The sequence below is a fragment of the Microtus ochrogaster genome, unplaced genomic scaffold (assembly GCF_000317375.1).
Source record: "Microtus ochrogaster isolate Prairie Vole_2 unplaced genomic scaffold, MicOch1.0 UNK4, whole genome shotgun sequence".
In the NCBI taxonomy this organism is placed as follows: Eukaryota; Metazoa; Chordata; class Mammalia; order Rodentia; family Cricetidae; genus Microtus; species Microtus ochrogaster.
In genome coordinates, this window is record NW_004949102.1 from 5,128,008 (window position 1) to 5,152,975 (window position 24,968).

General features: G+C 42.1%; 1 protein-coding gene across 1 annotated transcript in view; it reads left to right on the forward strand.

Annotated features, from left to right (window-relative positions):
- Snd1 (staphylococcal nuclease and tudor domain containing 1) overlaps nucleotides 1-24,968 on the forward strand; it is a 408,605-nt gene that overhangs the window by 58,326 nt on the left and 325,311 nt on the right. The window contains exon 10 of the mRNA XM_005365723.2: nucleotides 4,950-5,063. Coding sequence (XP_005365780.1) covers nucleotides 4,950-5,063 — 114 coding nt within the window. The remainder of the gene's footprint in view (nucleotides 1-4,949; nucleotides 5,064-24,968) is intronic.

Sequence of the window (24,968 nt, forward strand, 5' to 3'; positions counted from 1 at the left end):
CAGAGATCCGCCTGCCTCTGCCTCCCGAGTGCTGGGATTAAAGGCATGCGCCATCACCGCCCGGCTTGTCTAACAGTTTTTATCTCTGTAAATGGTTAATGTGTGCATGTGCACATGCATTACAGGCATGTGCTGCCACACTTGGCTTTTTACATGGGTGTTACAAAGGTAGGGGTGATCCCAACTGAGGTCCTCATGCTTCCACAGGTAGCACTTTCCTTACTGAGTCATTCCTCCAGCTCCTTCAACAATGTTTTATAATTGTCATTGTACAAGTTTCTCTTTCTTTCTTTCTTTCTTTCTTTCTTTCTTTCTTTCTTTCTTTCTTTCTTTCTTTCTTTCTTTCTAACATCTTGTTATTCCTAAGGATTTTGTTCTTTGTGGTACTCGCTATTTGGGATGAAATTCAGATGTTATTGTTAATAGAAATAGCTGATTTTGTCTTCCACTACTTAATTAATTAATTTGTTAAGTATTTGTTGAATCTTTAAGTTTTTTTCCTATGTTTTGTGAGCATTCTAATTTTATTATATTCTTATAATTTTTATGCCTTTTGTGTTTTTGCCTATTTTCTAGTTTTATGCTGAATGGAAATGGCTCTATGTTAAAATTTTAAACAAAGATACTTAATATGTTTGGTGTGATCTAAACAGGCCAGTATATTCCCAAGCAGTCACACAGAGATATCAGAAAACAAAGAAATGAAAAATTTGTCACTTGCCTGGCCTTATCAAAGGCCTGCATGAGGAAAGGAAGTATAGGGATACTTAGGCAGGAATATTAGCCTCCTCTGCAGTGTACATAGGCTAAGACTTACAGAAGATTTCATTAGCAGTAGTTTGCAGATGTGAATGAGAAGAGATTTAAGAGGATTCTTAGGATCATTTCAGAACAAACAATGCCAAGAGTCCACATATTCATCGCCAGCCTAATATCCTTTGGTATTTTACATGAGTATGGTGCATTTGTTACAATTAATGAACCAGTATTGATTTGTTGGTATTAATTAAAGTTATTATTGTATCATTTAGATTTCTTGTAATGTATTTTTTCTCTTTCAGTAACATTAAATTTGGATATTTTACCTCCTTATAGCTTCTCAGCCTCTCCTTGTTTTCCTTGTGACTTTGATCATTTTGAGAAGCAGTGAGGTATTTTGTAGGATGTTGCCCATAGGAATTTTGTCTGATGTGTGCTTTCCTTTTAGTTATCTATGATAGTATTTGGTATGATTGTGCTTATTCCGGGATGTTTTTCTGATTATTTACTTTTTTTTTTTTTTTAAAAAAAAAAGCATGATTGCATTTGTACTTCTGTGATGAACCAGGGAGACCAGACATAGCACACAGTGCTAGGGTGCAGGAGAAACAGCCATATGTCACAATATCGGTGAGGTAAAGGGTGTGTATTGTGGCTATACCTGTAGAATCTCTATTTGGGTTGATGCTTGCTTTGCTTCTTTCTGGTACTGAGATTGGTAGTAGTATTAGAGCTATTGTTGACTGTGTCTGGGGTGTCACTCAGAGTGTCCATAGCTCAGAGAGCTGTTGTAAGGCAGACTTTGCCATCTGATGCATGCTGCAGGGTTCTAGCTGTGGCCCCTGGTCTAATAGCATTGTAGGGGGCTGTGCAAATAGGCAGTGTGGCAGGGGGCCAAAGAAAGGGATCAATATTTCTTTCCCCTGACACAGCTCTGTAGTTCTCCTGACTTTTGGTAGCTTTTAGCCTATACCTTGCCATCACAAAGACATTTTTCCGGTTACAACTGGACTTCAAATGATACGGAAGGAATTGGATTCAGTGCATCTAATCTTGAGTCCAGATGGTGACTTGTTCCTTATAGATTTCTGCTCCTGAGCCTTGGGTGATCTCTTGATGCGCCTGCATGAGGATGGCTTGGTTAGAGATCGTAGCTTCTAGTGGAAGCGAGCTGTGGGAGCACACTTGAGTTATCTGAAGAGTGTGGTTGAGCCACTCTGTATTTTACTTATTGCACAGTGTGTGTCTATATCCCGTATTTTACCGCTTCTTCCATGTTTCTGTAAGCATTTGCTTATTCTCTAGGCAGTAATGACACAGTTTACAGAGAACTAGAAAGTCCTCCCCTCCCCCCAACTTCCTTTCTTCCCTCCTGCTCTGGGAAAGCTAAGCCTTGCATCCCTGGCAGCGCCAGAGTGTGCAGTTCTGAAGAGGAGGTTGCTAATCAGGGATATGCCAAAGCAGAGAGTCTGCTACTGTGGTCTAAAATTTAAGCTTTTAGAATCCATTTGCTGCTATCATTATCATGTTATAAGGGGTGATGAATACTAACCTTGTCACAGGGGATGCTTAGATCTTCACATTCTGGAGTCAGGGTGAACCTGTGACACTGTGATACTTTCCCTGGTGTCATTGCTCTCTGAGCATGCTTGAAAGCCAGGACTGTCCAGAAATTTCTCATGTCTTAATATAAGGAAGTTCTGCATGTTTTTGGCAACTGACAATTTAATAAGAGTTAATTTCAGTTTGGGAGTAAGTACAGATCTGTCCAAGAGTAAGATTTTGGAAATATTGTGAGATGTGTGCATTTGAGATGACTGAAGATTACCTTATTTACCTGTGGTTATCCTTTTGAAGGCATTGTTAGCTGGAATAGTAGCTGTCTTGCTTGGTATGGCTTAGAGGAGTTTTTTTTCTCCTCTCTGGTTTGCAGTTAGAATTGCAGAATAGCATACATCATGGAGCCCACATACGTCAGGTGTCCTGTCTGTCACCTGTTTTCTTTTCACACAAGTGAGGGGTTTGAAAGATAGAGACAAGCCACTGGACCTTTTGTGTTTGGGCCTGCTAGCCATTCTTGATAGCTTTGGGAATATATTTTATTGAGGAGTTTTTCTTGGTATTAATATGTCTAGATGGTAACATACATAGAGATTTTCTTTTGGTTCCTGTAATTGAATTTATATTTTTGGTTGTATCTCATAGGCAGTATCTAAGTACCTCATGGCCTTTTTTTTTAATTGATAAAGGAAACTCTTGGATTTGGAGGGTCTTATACCCTTTGATACTACCAAGTTCTGATAACCAGCCCTAACTTGGGCCTAGTTTGACTTCATGATATATATTTATTTATCTCTGATTTTTAAGTTTTGACTCAGATTTGCTGTGAGTATATAGTATATAGTAAAATAACTATGATCACTTAATACTGTCTTTTGCTGCTTTCAGAGTTTCAGGTTCATCTTAATATATAGTAGATAAATACTAATTCCTAGTTTCCATTAGTCTGGGTTAGGCTTTTCATTATCTTTCTGACCGCTGGCCTTTTTTCCCCTGCGACTTCCATTACTCATAATGATCAAACCTAGATCTTTCCTTTCACCAGCCATAATCAGCCTTCTGTGGATCGACACACAGTTTGGTTTTGACTGTCTTCTTTTTTCCTTCTTTTCTGTCTGTTGGTACTCAGCTACTGCCATTTTATGTTGTACACATTTTCTATTTTGTTTTTGGGTTTTGCTTGTTTTTGCTTGTTCTTAAGATTTTCCCTTAGAGCATCCCTTATTCTATCTGTTTATCTATCTCTCTATCTATCTATCATCTAATTATTTTTTGGTTTGTGATTGGCTGGTTCTTTGTTAAGGTGGAGAATAGCTGTTTTTGGATGAATCTGAAAATGAATGTATTTTGTGCTGAAGAATCTTCCATTAAATAGGCCCCCCTTAAGACATTCCCAGTGTGCTGTCCATTATGGCAACGAACTGTCTAGCTGCTTTTGTTTCATGCATACAAGAGGAAAGAAATTTTGCCAGTCTTTCCTCCTTTTGTGGCAGCTGACCCTGTAATTCAGCCACTTGGTGGTTGCTGATTGAAGCATTGGAAGAGCCTGATTTTTACTCTGCAGATGGAATGGATGGTGACAATATTTTGTAGTCAGTAGCTACTTGTAATGCTTGCAAAGAAAGAAGAAGAAGAAAAAAATCCCAAACAGCTTTAAAACAACAGCGTCTGGATATATTTGGGTGAATTGTTGATTGCTGGCCATTATCACAGGTTCTGGTTGTACCGTGATGTGGTACCATCCCAGTGTGAATGGCATTTTATTCTGTACATACTGGTGTACAGATAGTCTAACCTTCACAGAGAAATATTTTTGCTTTTGCCCTTCAAATAGATATCCTTGTATCCGAGACTGGAAGTTAATCATTTTCAGCTGAGAGCGGGGTGCAATGCTAATGATTTTTGGTTTCTAAAACCAGACATGTCCATAGTAGCATTCTAGAAAGATGGCTTGTGGAGTAGCTGAGGCAGTATGTTAGCAATTTAATGTTTCTGCCTGTGAGATTAACAGCTGAGCGGCTCCTTCCCTGAGCTGAACTGACAGTTCTTTCTGTCCTTCACTTGTCTTTGATTTTTCTGCTCTCCACTGGGGCATTTTATTTAGATTTTTCTCATGTAGTGAGAGGGGTACCATTTTCTAATTCAACCTTTGCCTCTTGAGTTAGAACTTTGATATTTAGTTTTAAACTTGGATCAAGAAAATTTTTAGTACAGACTGGATTTAGATTTTTTAAAAAAGACTTTTATTCTTATTTAAACACAGTGTTTACTGTCTAGCCATGGAGGTCTCATTTTGGAACTTACAGTATAGCCCTCACTGGCCTCAAGCTCACAGTGGTCCTTTTATACCAGTGTTCTGAGGGTTAGATCGTAACCTTGAACCATCACATCTGGCTCAGGTTTCTAGTAGGTCTTTCAGCCTTACAGGTAAGCACAAGAAATAAAGATGGATCATATTTCTGAATGAAATAACTTCTGTTTTATTGAGAGATTATCATAAGGTCTTTGGGAATTGATTACCGTAGATGGCTGCTTATCTCATCTTTTGTATCTGCCTGTGGTGGGCCTGACTCTGCTGCGTAACAAGACTCCTGAAGCCACTTTAAGCATTTTTGCCTTCTTACTTACAGGTAATGCAGGTTTTAAATGCTGATGCCATTGTTGTGAAGCTGAATTCTGGAGTCTACAAGACCATCCACCTGTCGAGCATCCGACCACCAAGGTTGGAGGGAGACAACGTACAGGTGAGACCGGGAAGTGAATTAGTGAGTTTTCTATTACTGTGATGAAAACACCATGACTGAGTCAACTTCTAGAAGGAAGGGTTTCTTTGATGTATAGTTTTAGAGGAATACGATTCTATTCTGTCATGGTGGGAAACATGGCACAAGCAGCAATGGCAGCCGGAACTGAATGCTCACCTCTTGAACTGCATGCACAGGGGTGAGGGTTGAGGAGCAAGAACATGCACACGGGGCACGAGACTTTGGAATGTGAAAGCCAACAGTCAGCGGCATATTTCTTCTAGCAAGGTACTTCCTAGACTTCTCCAAAATATCGGCATTAACTGAGGACCAGGTGCTCAAATACATGAACGTGGAGGGGGGATACTCTTATTGAAATCACTCAGGAAGGTTTTGTACTTCTGCACAAGTAGAGAAGCCAGAAAATTAGTTAACTATAATATTTGTATGTAAATATGTGAAAGGGTAAGTCTTTGAAATTGTGCAAGTATTATGCCTTTATATTTGCAGCTCAAACCATAGCCTCTGCTCTGCCCCATTTCAAATAGTCACTTTTGGCACTCCTCCCCCGGGAGCTGAGAGCAGTTAGGACTGGTATATTTGAGATAGCGGGTGCATTTTATTTGAAGAAGATCTTGCTATTTCTGAGAGAATAAGATGGAGAAATTCTGAACTCAACTTACAGGGCCTGCTTTTGATGGTCATTTTGGTTTGGTAGTTCCTTATGTCTTTGCTTTAGGGAAAAAAAATGAATCTGTGTTTATGCTCCTTGGGGTTACCTGCTTACTTTCTACAAATGTTTACTATCTTTATTGTTTTGTACTATTTGCTAAATCTTTGAATGAATGAATGCTTGCCTGATCATATGATTTGAGTGTGTTCAGTTCTAAAAAATTATGCTTTAGATGAAATTCCAACAAGAGTTGGTCATCAGTGTGCAGGTAGGCAGATTGAAGTTAGATTTTGTGGTTATTTTCTTCCTATAATTCTGACATTTGAGGTGGTAGGGATAAGGATTTGGGTTTGGTTTTGTCTTGCTTTAAAGGCCGTTACTCTTGCTCCTGTTATTTCCCTCTGATAACTTCAGTGTTTATGTTGACTGGTTATAGAATTAGGCCTTGGGTGAAAACTAGTGCGAGAGGGCAGTTTTTAGAAATTAAACGTCATGGTTGAAATTAGTTTTGTGGATATCTGCATTTTTTGTTTATCTCATTTGAGGTTCTAAAGATGTGAAATTTGCTCTTCCATTGTTTTTTGTGCACACACATGTTGTAGCGCATTTACAAGCTGAGTTTCAAACCCCGTTTCCATTTGTGTAGGACTTTATAGACAGCCCTTAAGAGTAAAATCAAAATATCATGATTGTCTTCTGAATCAGATCATGCATAAAAAACATACAGAATGGGTGATTTCATGTCTGGCCAATCAGTTCATTTGCTTTCTTTTTCTTTGTAGAGGAGGCAACAAACAGTACCGTGGCAAGGTTGAGAATTTAAATGCATGAAAGCTTAGACATGCCAAAATGAGGTTGTCTCAGTAACTGTAGCTGTGCCTCATTGCACAGAGTAAATATACATTTCTAGTTTGATGAGGATTGGGAGTGTGCACGAGTCTGCATCTGTGCCCTAAAGTTGGAATTAAGGTTCCCACAGCAACCACAACTTGGAAATTCCTGAATGTTAATTTTAATGTCTGCATCATTAGCTAAAGCATTATGTTAATGTAGACTATGTGGCTGGATCCTAAGCAGTTTTAGGGGATGGGTGGTATTGAGCTTAGGTGGAATAATAGGTTTTTTGAAGAAGGAGCTAGCCTACTGAGAACTCAAGTTTTTCCAGGTTCATTTGGAGCTCCCCAGCTGGTGAAAGATTCTTTCCTCTAGCCTAGTGGTTGATGGGCAGTTGTTGATTTTTTTTTTTTTTTTTGTTTTTGATTTTCCTAACTCAGACTGAATTCTGGTTATATAACATTTCTTGTTTCCTACCAAAATGAGCTATGTCTCTCTCTTTTTTTTTTGCCTGCTTCCCAACCCCCTTCTCTTTCTATTCACTCTTGAGTTCTTAGTTCATTTTAAGAAAGTTCCAAGTAAAGCTCAGCTATACTTGGAACATATGTGACATATGGCTTTGAGAGAAATGAAGACTGATTGTCATTATTTGTCCATTAAATTCCTCTAGAAGATTGCACGAAGGGATCCCAGTAGTCAGTGACATAGCATCCCTGAGCATGACTGGCGGCTCTGGCATTTCCCTAAGAAACTGTTTGTATTCAAAGATGAGAAGTAAGCACTTGTGAGGAAAGGCACTGAAGACCTGTCATGCAAGCCACACAAGCCAGTTACATCTGTTCTTCTCAAGTTTAGTTAGTTACACCTAAAAACTAAATTACTAAGTAAATTCTTGTCGTCCCCCCAAGCCTTTGAAATCTGGTTTATATTTTACATTCATACCTCATTTCAGTTCTTTCTTGCTTCATTTAATATTTAAGTAGCTGCATGAGGCTAGTGGCTACTTGGATGGACAGAACTGCTCAAAAAGCCGAGATGAACAGGCTAGTCGCCATCAGTGTTTACTGGCCACCTGGTAATGTTTTGGGATATGCCATCGCTCCTCTCATGAACTTTGAGATTTAGTAGAGGTATATAAATAATTTGCTACTAAGTGCTATACAAAAGCTTAAAATTTAGGGACAGTATATAATCTGAGTTTCTTTGAAGAAATGACACTTATTTAAAGCTTGAAGGGTAGTTAGAAGTTAGTTAAAAATGGGGAGGGGACAATATCTTTTCTGGAAACATTAATGACGAGAATCAGGTGAATTTGTGGTAACAGAATGGATAGCCACTGAGGATAGCGTTTGAGTGGCGTGCCACCTGGATGATAGGAAACTATAGGCAGGGCCAGGGCATGTACGGGTCCTGGGAACAGTTCAGGATACACCATGAGGGCCTTGTGACAAACTTGAAGTTATTTTTTTTTTTCTTTTTTAAAGATTTATTTATTATCCATACAACTTTCTGCCTCCATGTATACCCACACGCCAGAGGAGGGCGCCAGATCTCATTACAGATGGTTTGGAGCCACTATGTGGTTGCTGGGAATTGAACTCAGGACCTCTGGAAGAGCAGACAGTACTCTTACCCACTGAGCCATCTCTCCAGCCCTGAAGTTATTTTTGTTTAAGCACGAATAGACTAGCAGATAGGTAGATGCTAGGGTTGGAAGCAAACGGGCTTGGTCATTAGGTAAGGGTCATATGTCAAAGACTTAAAGTTTTTAGGTTTTGTCTTGAGGAATTTAAACCAAGGAGAAAGATGTATTTAGACTTAAGAACTCTTCTGTCAATGTTTTGATTTACAAGTTTTTTTAAGTAATTTACATTTGTACAAAACTGATCTACAAGGAGAGTTCTGATTTTCTTTTGATAAGCCTTAATTGACCTGGGGGAGAATGGTGTGACAAACGAGGACTGTAGCTGTTACTCCAGATTCAGCGTGTTTGCCTTTCTCCTTAAAGAATCCCCCTGGGCTCTTACAGAGAGCTCAAGATTCTCTTCTACATTTATTCCAAAGTTAACAAAAATTTACAGTATTGGTGTAGGAAGAAAACTCATCTCCAGTTCCCAAGGTACTGTAATTTGTAGAGAGGTGTGAAGCCTGGGCAGTAGACATACTCTGAGTTTCAGGTTTCTAGTTTCCTTTATTACTTTCCAGTGTTTCTACCTATGACAGGCAGGAAGCCCAATCAAATATTCAAGGTAGAAGCAGGCATAGTGGCACACACCTTTAATCCCAGCACTTGGGAGGCAGAAGCAGCTGGATTTTTGAGTTCAAGGCTAATCTAGTTTGCTTAGAGAGTTCCAGTACAGCGGTGGCTACATAGAGAGACCCTGTTTCAATAAATAATAGAAAAACTAAAAAAAAAAAATTAAGGTAGAGCTATTGGGGGCTAGTCCCTGTGTTAAGTCATTTGATACCTTAGTGCCAATTAGAAAAGGATGTCCCTCCCCTCGGAAGCCTCAGGTCAGTCAGTGCGTGTGCTTGGCACACTGAATAGAGGCTGCATTTTAGCTCCTGTTCTGTCTTTGTCCCTTTGGCTTGATACCCTCGTGTAAGATACAGCTTGCACAAAATATATTCCTGCTCTAGTTAGAATAAGATCTGGTAGAATCTCAAAGGAAAAGATGGTGTATTTTTGGGAAATGGGGAGTGGCCATGTGACTGCAGAAACCCAGAATGCTTGAGGATTGTTTGAGAGGAAAGTCTGTGGTGGACGGTATACAGGGCCTTCAGGCATGCACTTGGGAAATTACCCCCTGTCTAATTACCAGGTACTTTCTTGAGGGTCAGTGGCTTTGAGATGAAGAAAGATATAACCAATAGCGTATGGTATGAGTCCTATATAAACAAAAGAACCGCGTGGGAGAGGATGCAGATGCAGAGCTAGAAGGATTACAGGAGAGAAGTCTTGGGTGTGTGCACTGTGATGGGCGGGCAGATGGCCTTGAAGTAATTTCTACCATGAGGTGGCCTCTTGAGCTCCAGAGGAGGACCCCATGGCGTTGCCTTTTAGAAAACTGAAGAGCACATTCTCTTCATCGTTTCTCTTCCTCCTTCCCTAGAAATTTTTAGTAGCCTATCATCAGCTAAAACAGATCTTCGGAGAAATCTAAAAATTGCACGGCAGGTGCTGGTAATAGGGAAAAGTAGAATTTTCCTTTTTCTTGCACCATTTCTTAAATTTTACAGGAAGACAAGGTTTTGCCCAAGACTAACTGTATACTTTCCTTTCCCACTCTGTGGTTATTTTCTAATTAGATCTAGAGGAAGCACTTAAAACACAGATCAGAGCAGCTTTTTTCTCCCAAGTCTTTCCTGTATTGCCCAGGAAGATCCTGTATTTTATTGGAGCTTGGTTTGTTGGTGGACAGTGTGATGGGAGGGTTAAATGCAGGAGTATGTAGTATTTCCTCAGAAGCCTTCCGTTGGGTGTGTCTGCATGTCTTGGTCTTGCTTCTGGATTTCCAGGTGAATCCATTGCCAGCTCTTGGGCGATAGACACTCCTTCAGGCTGAAAGTCTGTTTAGAGCTCACATGTGATGCTCTTGTGAACCTGTACAGGCATCAGGGTTTCTCTAAAGGCATAGCTTGCTTTATCCAGTTGTTTGCCATAAAGAAATAAGTGCTAAATCTTAGTTAGGGAAAGGCTCTGGCTTTTCTGAGCTGCTGCCTTGAAGGAGATAGTACATTGTGCAATCTCAGGGCTTCCTAGGGAGCTCTTGGCTTTGATCTGAAACTGGGAAGCCTAGTGCTCCTTTGCCCAGAGCTGCCATGGGCTTTATGTTACACTTGGAGTGTTAATGACAAAGGAAACAGCCCCCAGGCATCTAGTGAAGAGGCTGACTTATTCCCTCATGAAGTCTGCTCTTGCAGTGCTATTGTAGTTGGCACAGAGAGATGGAGCTGAAATTTACCTCAAAAAACTGGTACATCATTTGCCCAGCCCCCAGGAATTTAGTAGATCAAGTTTGCTTTTGGTTGCAGAGGTTTTTCTCAGGTTCCTTTGTGTAGCACATCTGGCTCGCCCTCTTTTCCCTTGGACTCTGTCTATGTCTGTGAGCTTGGTACTCAGGAAAGTGTGGAAATCCAAGGGGAGAAGCTTTCCCAGCTGGTAACCCAGTGCTTTTGATATCTATCCATTTCCATTCCCTACTTTTGAGCCTCCTCCCAGTGAACACACCACAGAGGCTCTTTCACACCAGGGCCTGTAAAAGTTCTGACCTGGCCAGTGAAGGGTCTTTCTAATCTCTTGTACCCTTGCTGCCTTTACTTTACTCTCTAAGGCCTGTGGCCCCTGGGACTCTTGGACAGGCAGTTGGTAGAGAGGAGCAGCAGGGCAGGTATTTGCATTTTCAGGATGCTCTGGCATTCTTGAGGGCTTTTTGTCAGAGGCAAGGCTGATTCAAGTTTTGATAATTCTGTTGTTGCGTAAGATCCTGGGGTGCTTTGCCATTTAGACATAATTGTGAGTGGTTCCCAGACTGTTTCTTCTGGTTAGGACTTCTGAAAGATAGGTGACTGGTCCCTCTGGACCCTCAGACAGACCATGTGGCTCCTAAGATGCATACCAAGAGAAAGTTGTGGGACTTGAGGCCCCGAGCAAAGTGGGGCAAGCCAATAAACCCACTGATTGTGATCTCAGGCTTGTAACTGGGAGCATAAGGCAAACAGCAAATTAGAGAGGGACTCCAGCTTGGCATTAAGGACCTTGGAGACAAGCAGAAGCTCTTTGAAATGGATATAGCATTTCACCGGTTTCCAATGGAGAGATCTGGGGACCGTGGCAGCATGATCAAAAGACATAGTCTGTGTCAGAGCATTGGCAGAGGCATTCTGTACCCGTTTCCAGATTGTTTGATCTGGGCATTTTTGAGGTGAACACTTGAAACCTCTTTTATTGAAGGCTGAAAAAAATTACTATGAGGAGATGATAGGTGGGTCTTAGCTCACCTATTTAAGATTCCGGAATGTGGCTGTCCTGTTTTCTGAGATTAATATCTAGGTGCCATCACTGAAAACGTTGCTGTGATTTGCTTCTCAGCTGGAGAGGTTACTGGTGGGCAAGGTAAAAAGGTCAAGACATTGGGTATATGGGCAGATAGCAGTTTCCTAAAACGTACACTCCACTGTTCTTTCTCAGTGTATTTTAAACTGGAAAAGACAGTGTGCGCCCGTCTTGTTGCGTTTGATTTGCTTTTTTTCTCCCTCTTATAAATTATAGTTTCTTTCCATTCCTTGAGCTAGAGATCCCCTTGCTTCTTTCTTTCATATTATATTTTGTAGGATTTTAACAATCTCCTAGTGGGTCTTGATGGCTAATCCTCTGAACCTTGTACATTTACCTCTTTCAGCCCATCTCTCTCTTCTCTGTTTCTTTAATCATCACCATCACACAGTCTTACATTTTCAACTTATCTCAATCTTGTTCATGCTGTGTGCTCATGTTTCCTCCTGCTTCTCAGCCCCACTGAGCTGTGGTAGTTTTCTGTTGTTTTTGGACTTGGCGGCATCGTCATTTACTGTTTCCTGACCCCTTAATGCTCTCCCTGTCTTGCTTCCATTCTTAAGAATCCTGTTAGGTCAGACACTTGTATACACACAGCCCTTTCCTGCTCTCTAACCCCCCACACGTTTATGTGCACGCCTACTTTCTGCTGTGAAATCTAAATGCTGCTGAGGCCAGGCATGGCATTTCTCATCCTTATCTCCTCTTTCAGAATCTTGTAGAGTACTATGAATAGAGCAGCCAATTATCAAATGTTTAAATCCCATATGCTGAGGCATAAGACTTAATTCCATACATTGCTTTTGAGGGGCATCATTTTACCCACTCTCAATCCTCTGCTAATCCCTGGACTGCCGCTGAAAGGTCTTTTCAGTTGGGTCCCATGTACTGGGGCTTAAGTCTCAGGAGTCAGTTTCTGCTTTCCTGTTTCCCACCTGCCCCCTAATTGCGTTGCTTGTTTTTCTGGGTAGTTTACAGCTGGCTTAGATTTTTGCAGCTACTTCTTTTCCCTACTCTGTTTCAGTTTAGTTTCTGCCATTGCTTGACCAGCTCTGCCTCTCCCTGTCTAGTTTTTCCCTTTATCTATATTCCATTAGAACAGTGCAGCATGAGTTCAATCCTCCAAAGGGGTTAATTGCAGGGTTTTAGCGTCTTTGAAGATCAGTCCCTATCTGACTCTTCTGACACCTCTGTTTTTACTCAGAGTTTCCAGATGCCTTCCTTTCAGGTGTGCTGATCCATTGATGTCTTTAGGTGTACTTTTTACCCAGGCCTAGTTTTTTTCCCCCTTCACTTTCTGTTGTTGACCTTGTTGGTTGTCAGATTCTTTGCTGGAACTAATTTTAAAATCAATTAGAGAGCTTTCCCATCATCTTTCTCTCTTTATTTATGAGGTGCTGATTGCAGAACTACCTACACTGTGTTTAGACAAATTACATTTTTTTAAAAAAAATGTAACATTTATATTCAAGGCAAGTTTAGTGTAGTCATCCAGTGTTTTTGCATTTTTGCAGGCCAGAGCTGTAGGCTTCAATCCTTGGTGGGCTAATTAGCTTTGTGCTGGGAGATTTTTGTTCTGTTTAGAAACCAAACATTTAAGTTCCTCGTATATTATAGATTCTGTGATTCTGAGGAATTATTTGTATTAAGAAGATGTTTATAGTTTCAGGACACATGTGCGTGCGCGCACTCACATGCATGTGAATGATGGTTTATGGATGAAGTAGCAGTGCTTCACCCCACTGTTTGCAGCAGAGGCTCTTCGGAGCTGAAGGACACACACACTTCTCTTTTCCCTAGCAAATGACAGTCCCATTGGTTAGGCATATTTTTGGTGTCACTGTTCATTTTAGCCTTTCTTTGAAAATCTGTAGTCATTTTATAGGGTGCTCACATTTTATAGTTCTTAATTCACCTACTACCGTGAGCCCGGCTGGTTTAGGGTACGGCTGCTTTCTACCAGCTAAGTGTCTTACTTATGTTCATTTTGGTATAGGGCTCTTCACAACAGGACTTCTGTGCAGTTAAGATGGGAAGACATTCTAGAAACTCTGTACTTTACTTTCTCATTTCTCTGCTTGGAGTTAGTTTGTCCTTGTTTAACTATGTGGCGTACTTGGTAAGGCTAAGCAGAAATATCACATGATCTTTTTGGTTACACACTGGTCCTCGGAGTTTGTGGCTTCAGTGAATGCAGATCCTGGAAAATCTACATATTAGATGCTTATAATTTTTAGTTTCTGCTTCCTTGCTCCCTTTCTTCTTTTTTTCTCTCTCTATGCAGTTTGATTTTCTGGGTCAAGTAGATCCCTCATTTCTTCAAGTCTGTTGCAGGCTAACCGCCTAGCGTATAGTTGGTACTCAGTTATATAATGTGTGTTTGCTTTCTCAGTTGCCATCGCAGCTCCGTGTTCTTAATCTGCTGCTGCAGATTGGTAGAGGGCACTGGCCCTTAACTGTGACTCTGCCATTTGACCACCAGAAGGGTGCTCTCCTGATGACCAGGAGGGCTCGACTCTTTCCGTGTTTGACTGCCTTTTGTAAGGTGGGCTGCAATTAGGAGAAAGCCTAGTTCTTATTCATATGGAGCCGGCTTAGCATCTGCTTCTCCAGCTGGATGGCTTGTTTTAGAATGACTGGTGTGCAAGAGCTGTAGGTGGAGCTTTGTAAGGGATTGCTGATGTGTGGCTGCCCAGGGCTCCCTTGTCAGGCTTTTGGCTCTGGCTTGAGGCCTAGGCCCCATGAGTTGGGGTACAAACTGTACTGCTGCCCTGTTCTTATTGAACCCTCTTTACCTTTCTCTGCAGCGAATGGGAGGGGATAATGTGTTCTGCATGGTAGATTGGCAGAACAGTGCCGTGTGCTAGTTTGGCTTTTGGAATGTCCAGATTAGCACCTTCACAGGAGGGAGACTTGACATCATTCAAAGCAGCCCATTTTATTCACCCCTTATTTCTTATAAGGGGGAAAGAAGCTATCACAGAGCCTTGTTCATCCCTTCCAGTGTGTGCTACATCACTGGCTCATATGGCTGAGTTCTGCCAGCTGTTTGAGCCACCTTGGATTCTTTCTGTCAGAGCTTGACTGTGGCCTGCCTGGTGGATTGCTCTTGGTGCCCCCTCCCCTCTCTGAAAGCTTTTAGCCTCACTCTCCTTGCTTCTGTGCTCCAGTCCTCTCGGAAGAGTAGCTGGTTCCTTTAGAACAGGCATTCTTGTTTGCAGGGGAAGTTACACTTAGTTCTGGGGTGCCCTGATGCAGAAAGAGCAGGGCTCTGGGTTATGTCTGCTCCTCAGGGTGAGCCACCATTAAAGAAGAGCAGGTAGAGGAGTGTGGTCCTGTAGCAGAGGGAGTGCCCAGTCCTAGGTATAGAAATTAGTCTCTGGTGCTGTTGGAGGATTCTGGCCAGTATGAGACTCAGTGCAGCTAAAACCCTGCAGCCTCTCATTGTTTGCTTGTTATGGGCTGGGCTGACCAGTTCAAGTATGTAAAGCTTCTTTTGGAAGTAGAGCTAACCCGATTTTACATGCAACATGACACACAGCACCCCATAACATTCTAAGGATACAATGTTGACTCTCCCATCCATATGCGTGTATACAGTTGGATTTTTGTAAGTGAGGGGTCCCTCTCTATGGATCCAAGCAGCTGTGCATTGGAAAAGTTTTTTTTTTTTTTTTTGGAAAATTGCATCTGTATTCAACATGTGCTGATTTTCTTATCCTAAGGATCAAATCCAGGACTTAGGGAATGCTTGCCATTATTTCCTAAACAAGTCTAGTGTGCCATTTTAGAAAGACTTGAACATCTTAAGCCCCATTATCCACCCACCCCCCATGTTACGGGGGCTTGTGATATGGTGTGTCCTGGAGAACCAATCTGGATACTGAGGGATCTTTCAGCATCGTGGTGGCCCTGAATTGACCTCATGTTTTGAAGCTGGGGATTAGGAACTCTGGTGTTTTCAGCTGTTCTTTGACCTTGCCATATCTCTTTTACCTCTGCTCCCTTCCCTGCTAGGAAATGGATGCCCATATGTGTGCTTCTAAGGTATCCCCCGATGCAGAGTTCTACAAGGGCAAATCATCTGATTGGTAAAGTTAGATTCACTGCAAATATGGCTACCCAACATTATTGCTTCTCATTTACTGCAAATGAACTGCAAGCCTTATGGGCTTATACAGGACTTTTTCGAGGACAAAGATTAAGTGGATCTCTGCTGGTGCCATATATTTTAATTGAACAGTGGAGGTGCGGTGTGTATTCAGGGTCTGCCACTACCCGCCACTGCTCTTGTCTCCCTGCCACAGCTCTGTGCCCTGATAGTTCTCATAGTGACCTCTGGCTGAGCTTTTTTCCCTTTGAAAGGAGGCCAGATCAGTTTTTCTTAATGTGTCAGTAGTCAAGTCCTTGTATTAAAATCTCTGTGACTGGGCCCAGAATGCTCATTTCTACAGCTGCTAGACGTTAGCTGGAGAGTCACTGTTCTAGGCTGTTACTCGTCACAGTTGAAGAGTGGGTGGTAACAAAGCTGTCTCCCAGAGTTTGGTTTCTGACAATGCCAGTTTTCTTTTTGAGCTAGATTTAGAAGTAGTTTCCTGTATAAGCACTACCACATCTCCAAGGTCACTGCTAACCAGACATGGTGCTCTTTACTTAGAATGTGCCCCAGATGCCAGTGAAAGGCGGCGGGAGGGTCTGTCCTGAGAACAAGGCTTTCTAGGGAAGAGTTTATAACACTGTTGGAGCTGATGGTTAGGTGAAGACTAGTATTTTTTTTTTTTTTCAGGTCAGTTTCACTTCATGGTAACAAAAGAAAAGGTTTAAGAAGGGCTACTTTGATGATTAGGGTTTGCACCTCTGTCAGCTGAACTTGGTGAAACTTGGAAGAAGGAACAGTTAAAGAATGGGCTTGGCTCTGGCTTGTGCAAATAGCCCTTGTGTAGCTGGAAGAAAATACAGGCACTTCATGACTCTTATAAAGAAGTCAGTGTTGAGACATAGTCTAGCAAATCCTCAATTACCTTTAGAATTATGTGCACAAAAGTGTGTGATGTGGGCTTAGCGTTTTGGGTGGCATTGTTGTAAGACTGAGGTGAAGGAAAGCTTGTCCCTTGTTAGGGCTTACTGGAGCTGTGCTCAGGTCTGTTCAGGGCTCAGCTCTGAACTCTAGCTAGAGTAAGAGATATGCTGATAGCCATGTACTGACTTATTTATGTGAAATAAACTCTCAAAGATGTGGTCTAAAGGCTTTTGAGTATGTTCATTTATGATGTGAATTCCAACTATCAGAAAGACCAGCATATCTGGATGGGCCAACAGCATTCTCTTTGTCACAGAGGGAGTTTGTATTTATTTATGGAGTGTGAGAAAAGGAGGCTGTACGACACTGAGGAAGCCTATGCTGGCCCTGAGTATCTGGATGCCCCTGGACTTTTGTTGAATTCATAATTATTTGGTTAGACTAAGGAGTTGAGGACACAGGGTTGGGTGGATTCTGTACTTTGCTGGAGGTTAGAAAGTGGGTTAGCCAAGTTTTACCTGTTTTCCCATGTGTCACATCAACATGGATGCAGATTTGATGGGTTGGTGGCCCTTTCCCTTAGTGTTGAATGGATTTTTCTATAGTCCTGTTTTTCAATTTTCTGGAAGTGGAAACTGATCATTTTTGCTACTATAGTACATAGTTTCTTTTTTCAAAATAGTTTTACGAAATCAGAATATTTCATATTACCAAATTTGAAAGCACCAAAGTTGATGTACAGAAGAAACTTAATTTGTGTTTCTAAATGTTTAATTTTGGACAAGAGTTGAACCCCCCCCCCCTCTCTCTCCCCTCTCTCTCTTTAATGGCACTGGCATTGAACCTTCTGGGCAAGTGCTGTAACACGGAGTGAGCCCCAGTCCACTTTATTGTTTATCATCTTGTCTCCCATATTAGGTTTGCCATTTCACAACAGTGAGGCCTACCCTTTTTATATTCTCAGTTATTAAGTCATTTTTAGAGAGGTTTCTGTACTCTTGAGAGTTCCTGGACAGTTCACTGTCTGTTTAATACCAAATCATTAACTTTACATGTTAATGGGAGGGAGGCTTAAACCTCTGCTTTCAACTTTACACCCCATTCTCGTCTTTACAGATTTGTCCCTGATTATAAATGCATAATATTCATTTATAATTTTGGGAAAAATTTAAATAAGCAAATAAAAATTACCTAAATCCTACAAGCCAGAGGAAATATCACACTGTTAATATCTCATGGCCTTTCACTAGCATCTCTGTTCGTTTTTTTGTAACAGAACATTTCCCCTGGCCTTTAAATAATTTCATAAAACAGAATTTTTAATGGTTACATAGTTTTTAATAATACGGATGTACCATAATTTATTTAACCAGTTGCCACCTATTTTTGGAGATATAAATTATCTCCAATTTTTATGATTATATCTTTATACTTAAAATGAAAATGTGCCTTGAAGTAGAAAGCTCGAGGATCAGGTCCATTCAGATGAGAGGTGCCCCTGGCAGCGTGCGCCAGAGCACTCTGTGCAGCACTGCTCCAGACGTGCTCCCAGAGGAGCTGGTGTGTAGTCCCGCTGGCAGTATGCTCGCTAATCACCTAATTCCTTATCTGTCTGTGTTATTTAGAAGTGGGCTGGGATCCAGACCCTAGGGTTTGGTTGCCAGCAGCACCCCTCTCTCCCTAAGTAGACTTGCCACTTTTAAAATAAAGGATACAGAAGGCTGAAACTCTGCTCCTAGGTTCCTTTGCTCTCTTCTGCTGCCCTGGCTGGGAATAGTAACCCTGGAATAGGAGTGCTTATGTGTGCACCTGCAGCATTGCTGTGTCTCAGCCCACTTGAATTTGCACAATTATACTGCATATTATTAAATTGCACCCTATTGTGATAAAACAGTCGCCTCCACATAGAGGTATGTGGAGCAATTATATTTAATTAACATATAATAGCTCTTGTGACCAGCAAAGTAATTACAACCACAGTTGCTAGCTTAAAGGAATATAGCTCGCCTCTGTCTTGAGGAGGATGCTGCCTCTTGGGGGTGGAAATGAAACAATGAGGGTTCCCCACAGCCCTTCTGTGTCTCTGAGGAATGTGGGTACTGTCCACGGAGTCTTGTTTGAGCTCAAGAAGTGATGTAGGATTTACAGGCAGTGCTGATTCACACTTTTGAAGGCTCCACAAGCCCAAATTCCTATCATAACAAAAAGCAGAAGGTCAACCATATATCCATAGCCCCAGGTCAACGGTGCTCTCTGGACTCCATGTTGTTCCCTCATGGCACATTCTACTGGTTGGATGCTTGGGAGCATAGTGAGCAGCTGAGAAATAATTCTCCCAGAAGTCACTGTAACACTGTGCCTAACCACCCATGTTCATAATCAGAAGGCATCCCAGGCCCTCTACAGCAGTCACACATTCATTTGCCTTTTTGTCTTAGATTATTTTTATGTGCCTTTTACTCTGGGTGGTCTCTTCCCCTCTTGGCTAAGAAGTAGCCCTGCATTACTTCAGTACCTAACTTAGCCTCTTTCCCTTCTACTCATCTCCTTACTTGGGAACGTCCAGCAGCAGCAGGGGAGGCCCTATTCTGTCTATTTACTAGTTTAATTTTACATTTGGGGGCTATTTCTTACTACCTCCTCTCAAAGGTGATCATCATGTCACTGCACATAGTCACAGAAGAAGATGAGGATGTTACCAGTGTGACTCCCACCCTCCAAACACACACGCACGACCTCTGATAGACGTCCTTTGCATCCTGTCTTGTTAGCTCTGGAGAGAAAGTTGTAGGAGCTGGGGCAGGACTTGGGAAGGCCAGGTGCAGGAAGCATGGGGGGGGGGCGTTTTAATTTGTGCACAGGTGTGCAGCTTGCTGCTTTTGCTTCTTCTGGTTCTATTCTGATGAGAAGAACAGGACCTTGTACTGTTAACGTGTTGGCAGTTTCAGGAAGAGAGAAGATGGGCTCAGGACTGAAGATCATTTAGTGGTATTTGGACATTTATATGGGCCTTTCTCTGTAGTCCTGAAGAAATTAGTATCTTGGTCACTTGGAAAAGTAATTTTAGTTCGTAGGCTTCATGCCACGCTTGAGTAACTTTTAGAAAGTGTAATATTTTACCTAAAGTCCATTAAATGTTAGGCACTCTTTCTATATTCCCTTTATTGCACTTTTACCAATTAAGGAAATATTTATGTGAACCCAGAAGGCTGATTTATTTATTTTATTGTCTTTTTAATAACTTGCTTCTCCCTGGTGCTGGGTGCTTTCTGAGGTCCAGACAGACGCCATGGTTTCTTCCGTGCTAATCATATGGCCTCGCTTGGCCTGCATCCTAAGGGCCGGCTTGGCACTTTCTGGCTGCAAGCAAGACTTTGGGTATATGGAAATAAATCCAAACTAAACGCCCCACCCAGGAACAGTGTGACCCTGGAGAGTGTAGGGCAGATTATTGGGTAAGACCCAGCAGGAGCAGCAGAAAAGAGATGTAGAAATAAAAGCACCACTCGAACTGGACTCGGTCCTTTTGCTTTTCTGTGTTACAGTGGTTTACCTGAGTTAGCTTGCTGGCCAAGGTGCTCCAGGCATTCTAAAGCACCTACCTCTGTCTGGGCATGAAATCAGGCTTATGAGATGGTCTCTTGAGAAATTGTTCTGCAAGTAGAGACCAGATCTTTTGTCCCAAGTCTTAATGACACGGTGGCTGAAGACTGGCAAGAAAAGGACTGGAGAGCGATAAGGGAGGCCCAGTCCTGTTCTCCCTTATTTCTCAGCACAAAGCAGCCACACCTCGTCCTGGTGGACTGTGCATTTTGAGCATGTACTGGGGCCGCCTGCAATTACATTCTCTCTGCCTGCAAGTACACATTTCAGGCCTGGTGCTAAAGTTTAGAGAAAAACTGATTCCTGTAATCTCTCCTGCGCTGCGGATAGCTAGCCTCTCATTTCTGATAGAAACATGCCCACCTATATGTGTGTGTATGTGTAGCAGTGTGGGCTCCTTCTCTTCCTCATCAAGCATTTGTTGTATGAATAAAAATCACTTCTTTAGCAGGTAGCTTGCATATTTTTTAAGCATTTACTTTTTACGTGGTCATGGAATAAAAAACACACACAATTTGCAGTAAAACAGTAATGAGAAGCAAAGCCATGAACTCATCAACATCTCACCACCACTAAATTAGAGGCTGTGATCCACAGAAACTCATCTGGAAATCGGGAATGGAACCAGTTATTGCCTGCTCTGGGTCTGCAAAGGCTTAATCAGCAGGGCCCGCAGAGCAAGCATGCTAAATGTGGATGCTTCAGTGTGCACATTCGAAGCCCTTGGCTGCACACCAAAACCACCTGAGGAACTCCTATCCCTGAGACCCTGTCCCAGGTCTCCCAAATTAGAATTCTGAGAGGTGTGTCTGAACTAGCTTTCCCTTTCTTTCCCCAATTTTTCTCGGAGCTCAGAAGAAAGCTTCTGATGTACAGCAATGACTGAAGCCCCTACTTTTTTCTTGTTTGGGGGTGGCTCTAGTATCATTGGAGATCTTGTGGGAATAATTCTGGGTGGGAGCCCATGATTGAGAATTTTGCTATCTTAATCTTACCGCTTCAAATATTTTTTATTAGTTCACCTTAAAAACTGTGCGAAGAAGTCATATTCTTTTAGACTGAGGGATAACTTTCAGTTATTCTTTAATATGGATGTCATTGCCACTCATTTCTTCAACAATGAACTTTAGTATTTCCCTTCTGGAAATCTCTTCCCTTATGAAGCAGTTATTATCTGTCTCCTCTGGAAGGAGGAGAGATATCATCCTTACTTTTCTTTTCCTTCCTATAGTTTGGACCAGTGGTTGATTTGAAAACCAGATTGTGGGCTGGGTGGCGGCAGCACAGGCTCTTGTTTGTTTGTTTATTTATTTAAGATTTCTGTCTCTTCCCCGCCACCGCCTCCCATTTCTCTCCCCCTCGGCCAATCAAGTCCCCCTCCCTCGTCAGCCCAAAGAGCAATTGGCAATGGGTTTTTGATCCTACTGCACGTACTGGCTTTGTGGGAGCCTAGGCAGTTTGGATGCTCACCTTACTAGACCTGGATGGAGGTTGGTGGTCCTTGGACTTCCCACAGGACAGAGCACAGGCCTTTAATCCTAGCACTGGGGAGGCAGAGGCAGGAGGATCTTTATGAGTTCGAGGCCAACCTGGTCTACAGGCTCCAAAGCTGTATACAGAGAAATCCTGTTTCAAAAAACCAATACCAAACAAACAAACAAACAAACAAAAAACAACCCCTCTTCCCCAATGTGGCTGGGAGCTTTGATTCTCTCTTGAGAATGTTTGTAGTGTAGCTGGGCTATGTAAATGGGCATTTCATCCTACACTCTTGTCCTTCTCAAGCAGAAAAACTAGGTAGAATACTTGCCTGGCATGCACAAGACTTGGTGTTTGATCCCAGCATCATAGTACTGTGCAACAAGGACAAAATAAAACGAAAGGATTTAAGTATTGAGTGCTTTTTGTTTTTATTTTTTGAAGCATCTTTTATAAAATGCCTCCCCATTACATGTTCTTCCCCACTTTATCTGCTTATTTTTTGTTTGCTTGTTCTTTAACAATGTTAACTGAAATCATTCAAGAAGTTTTAAACAGTATTGCTGTCACCTCCCAAACCTAACCAGAACTGGTTTAAATCAGATCTCTAGGCTTGTTATGCCACAAGTTGTTGTGGGAGCTGTGGGTCTGCTTTTTGTCCCGCCCGGCTCCCGCACAGCTAGCTTTACACCAGAAATAACAACACACAAATTGTATTATTTTAAACACTGCTTGGCCCACTAGCTCTAGCCTCTTACGGGCTAATTCTCATATTTTGCCTAACCCATTTTTAGTAATCTGTGTAGCACCAGTCTTACCGGGAAAGATTCAGCATGTGTGACCTGGTGGCTTGCTTCATCGCATCTGCCCGGGAGAGGGGAGCATGGCCTCTGAGCTCACTTCCTCTTCCTCCCAGCATTCTGTTCTGTTTACTTCTCCCACCTATGTTTTAACCTATGAGGACCAAGCAGTTTCTTTATTATAATTAACCAATGACCTTCCTCCATCAACAAGTGACTGTTATTAGGGCTTGCTGCCCAGTGGGGGAAGGAGGTGACCTGTTGGTGTGCCTTTCCTCTTTCTTCCTCAACCTTTGTTAATATCACCCTCAGCTGTATCTCTTGTAATATTTGTGGAACAAGACTGAACCAGTCCCCTTCTATAGGGTCTGATTGTCAAAGATCTAGTTAGAATGGAACATAATAGATTTCTTCACTTCTTAAACTTTGCTTTTAACAAACAACACAACATTGTGTACTTATGTATTTTAGGGTAGCACACACTCTTTGAAAGTCCCACTACTTATCACCATAGTGTGTCCCTAAAGTCTTGGAAAGTTTCCTTTCTAAGTCTAAAGCCCTGAAATTATTGGGCTTGTTATCTTGCTTTCAATGTGTGTACTTCCTGAGTTGGTTTGGATAGGGACCTGAAATGCCCTTTTGATGGCCTGAGCAATCAGATCCACCACCTTAGGACTTCAGAAAAATCCTCTTTCTACTCTTCAGTGAAGAGATCCACTTGATGGGCAGCTGGTAGCTGAGAGTGGGTGCTGTAATCTCAGGACTAGTAGACATGAAAGCTGGACCCATCCCGGGCGGAACCAGTAAGACCAGAGGACAGCTTGTGCTACCAAGATGTGTCTTGGCTGATGTTTAAATTGCATCAAATTAAAGGGTATTTCTCATTCTCCATTGACATGTCACCAAAGGGCAAAATTAGTGTAATTTTTAACAGCTTTGAGCTTCTGGAACTGCCACTTTCCCTGAGGGTCACTAGGGATAGTAGCTCATGAATCTTGTTCTAAAACCTCTCAGATGAAGGGCTTCTTACACAAGGTATTATTCCAGGGCCAGTGAGTGCTTTTGTTTTTCATTTTTTGTTTTGTTTTTCTTGTAAGAGGGTTTTTGTTTCTTTTGAGACAATAATGCTAAAAGTAAAACGCTGTAGGCCCCTGAGTGGTGGCAGTGAACAGCGTAGGCAGGGAACCCCTCCAGTGGCCCACAGGCCATGAGGGCCATGGGATCCTAGGCACCAAGCAACATGGTGGGTGAGAGACCAAGATGGGTAGCCATGCCATGCCAAGGAAGTGGGTATTTATTAGTGGGTTATGAAAGGGAAGAGGAGAGGGAAGAAGAGAGAAGAGCAGAGAGAGAGAGAGAGAGAGAGAGAGAGAGAGAGAGAGAGAGAGAGAGAAACAGAAGGGGAAATGGGGGGAGAAGGGAGGGAGGAAAGGAGCACATACTGGAAGCAGAAGGAAGATCTGCCTGCCCTGGGATATGACAGGGGAGGGAGTGGGCAGGACTTGTCTCTTAAAGGGACAGGGCAGACTATTACATTTCTGTCTCCTTTTTATGTAATAAAAAGGCGGGAGGTTAGGCACAACAGGTTAAAGGAATTGGGACAGCGGATTCTCAAGCTGCTTTCTGCTTATTTGTGGGCGTTGTCTTGGGTGGGGAGAACCTGAGAAAACTGGGTGCTGGTCACATCCTGATGTAGCTGGTCTCTTTGCTCCTGTGTGGTGTTTGCGGCATGGAAATGTTTGGTGTCTCTTAGACCTCTTAAAGGTCTTGGCACAACAGAGGACAAAGTTAAGTTTAGGGGGAAAAAATTAGGACCTTGGAATTGAGAGAGGTTTATCTGATCTGTTTAAGGTGGAGCATTCAATTCTGCTTCCTGGAACTGATAAGAGTTCTTTAGGTTTGTGAATGTAAGTTTTAAACAGCTGCATATTTATATCAGAATGACTGTGACAGATATTTTTTGCATAATGAAAGTATTGTTAAGACTATGAAGAGCAGCGTGAGAGAGATTTGATAACTTGTACTTGTTGAAATTTGTGTTTTACTGAAATTTGTTTGTTGAGGTTGTCCATTTAAACTGACAAAACGTCTCAGCTGTCAAACTATCAGAGATCTTTGAGAAGGATAAAATTTTACTTGAGGAGTTATTGGTTAAAGAAGACACAGAATTTACTTGGTCGGCACCTAGAGCTACTCCCCAGGGTCCTCCATAGTCACTGAGGGTCATATTTCTTTGTAACCCTGACTGTGCTGGGACTTGCTTATAGACCAGGCTGACCTAGAACTCACAGAGATCATCCTTGTATTGCCTCCCAAATGCTGGGATTGAAGACATATGCCAGCACAAGTGGCTCTTCTCTTCTCTTCTCTTCTCTTCTCTTCTCTTCTCTTCTCTTCTCTTCTCTTCTCTTCTCTTCTCTTGTCTTCTCTTCTCCCCTCC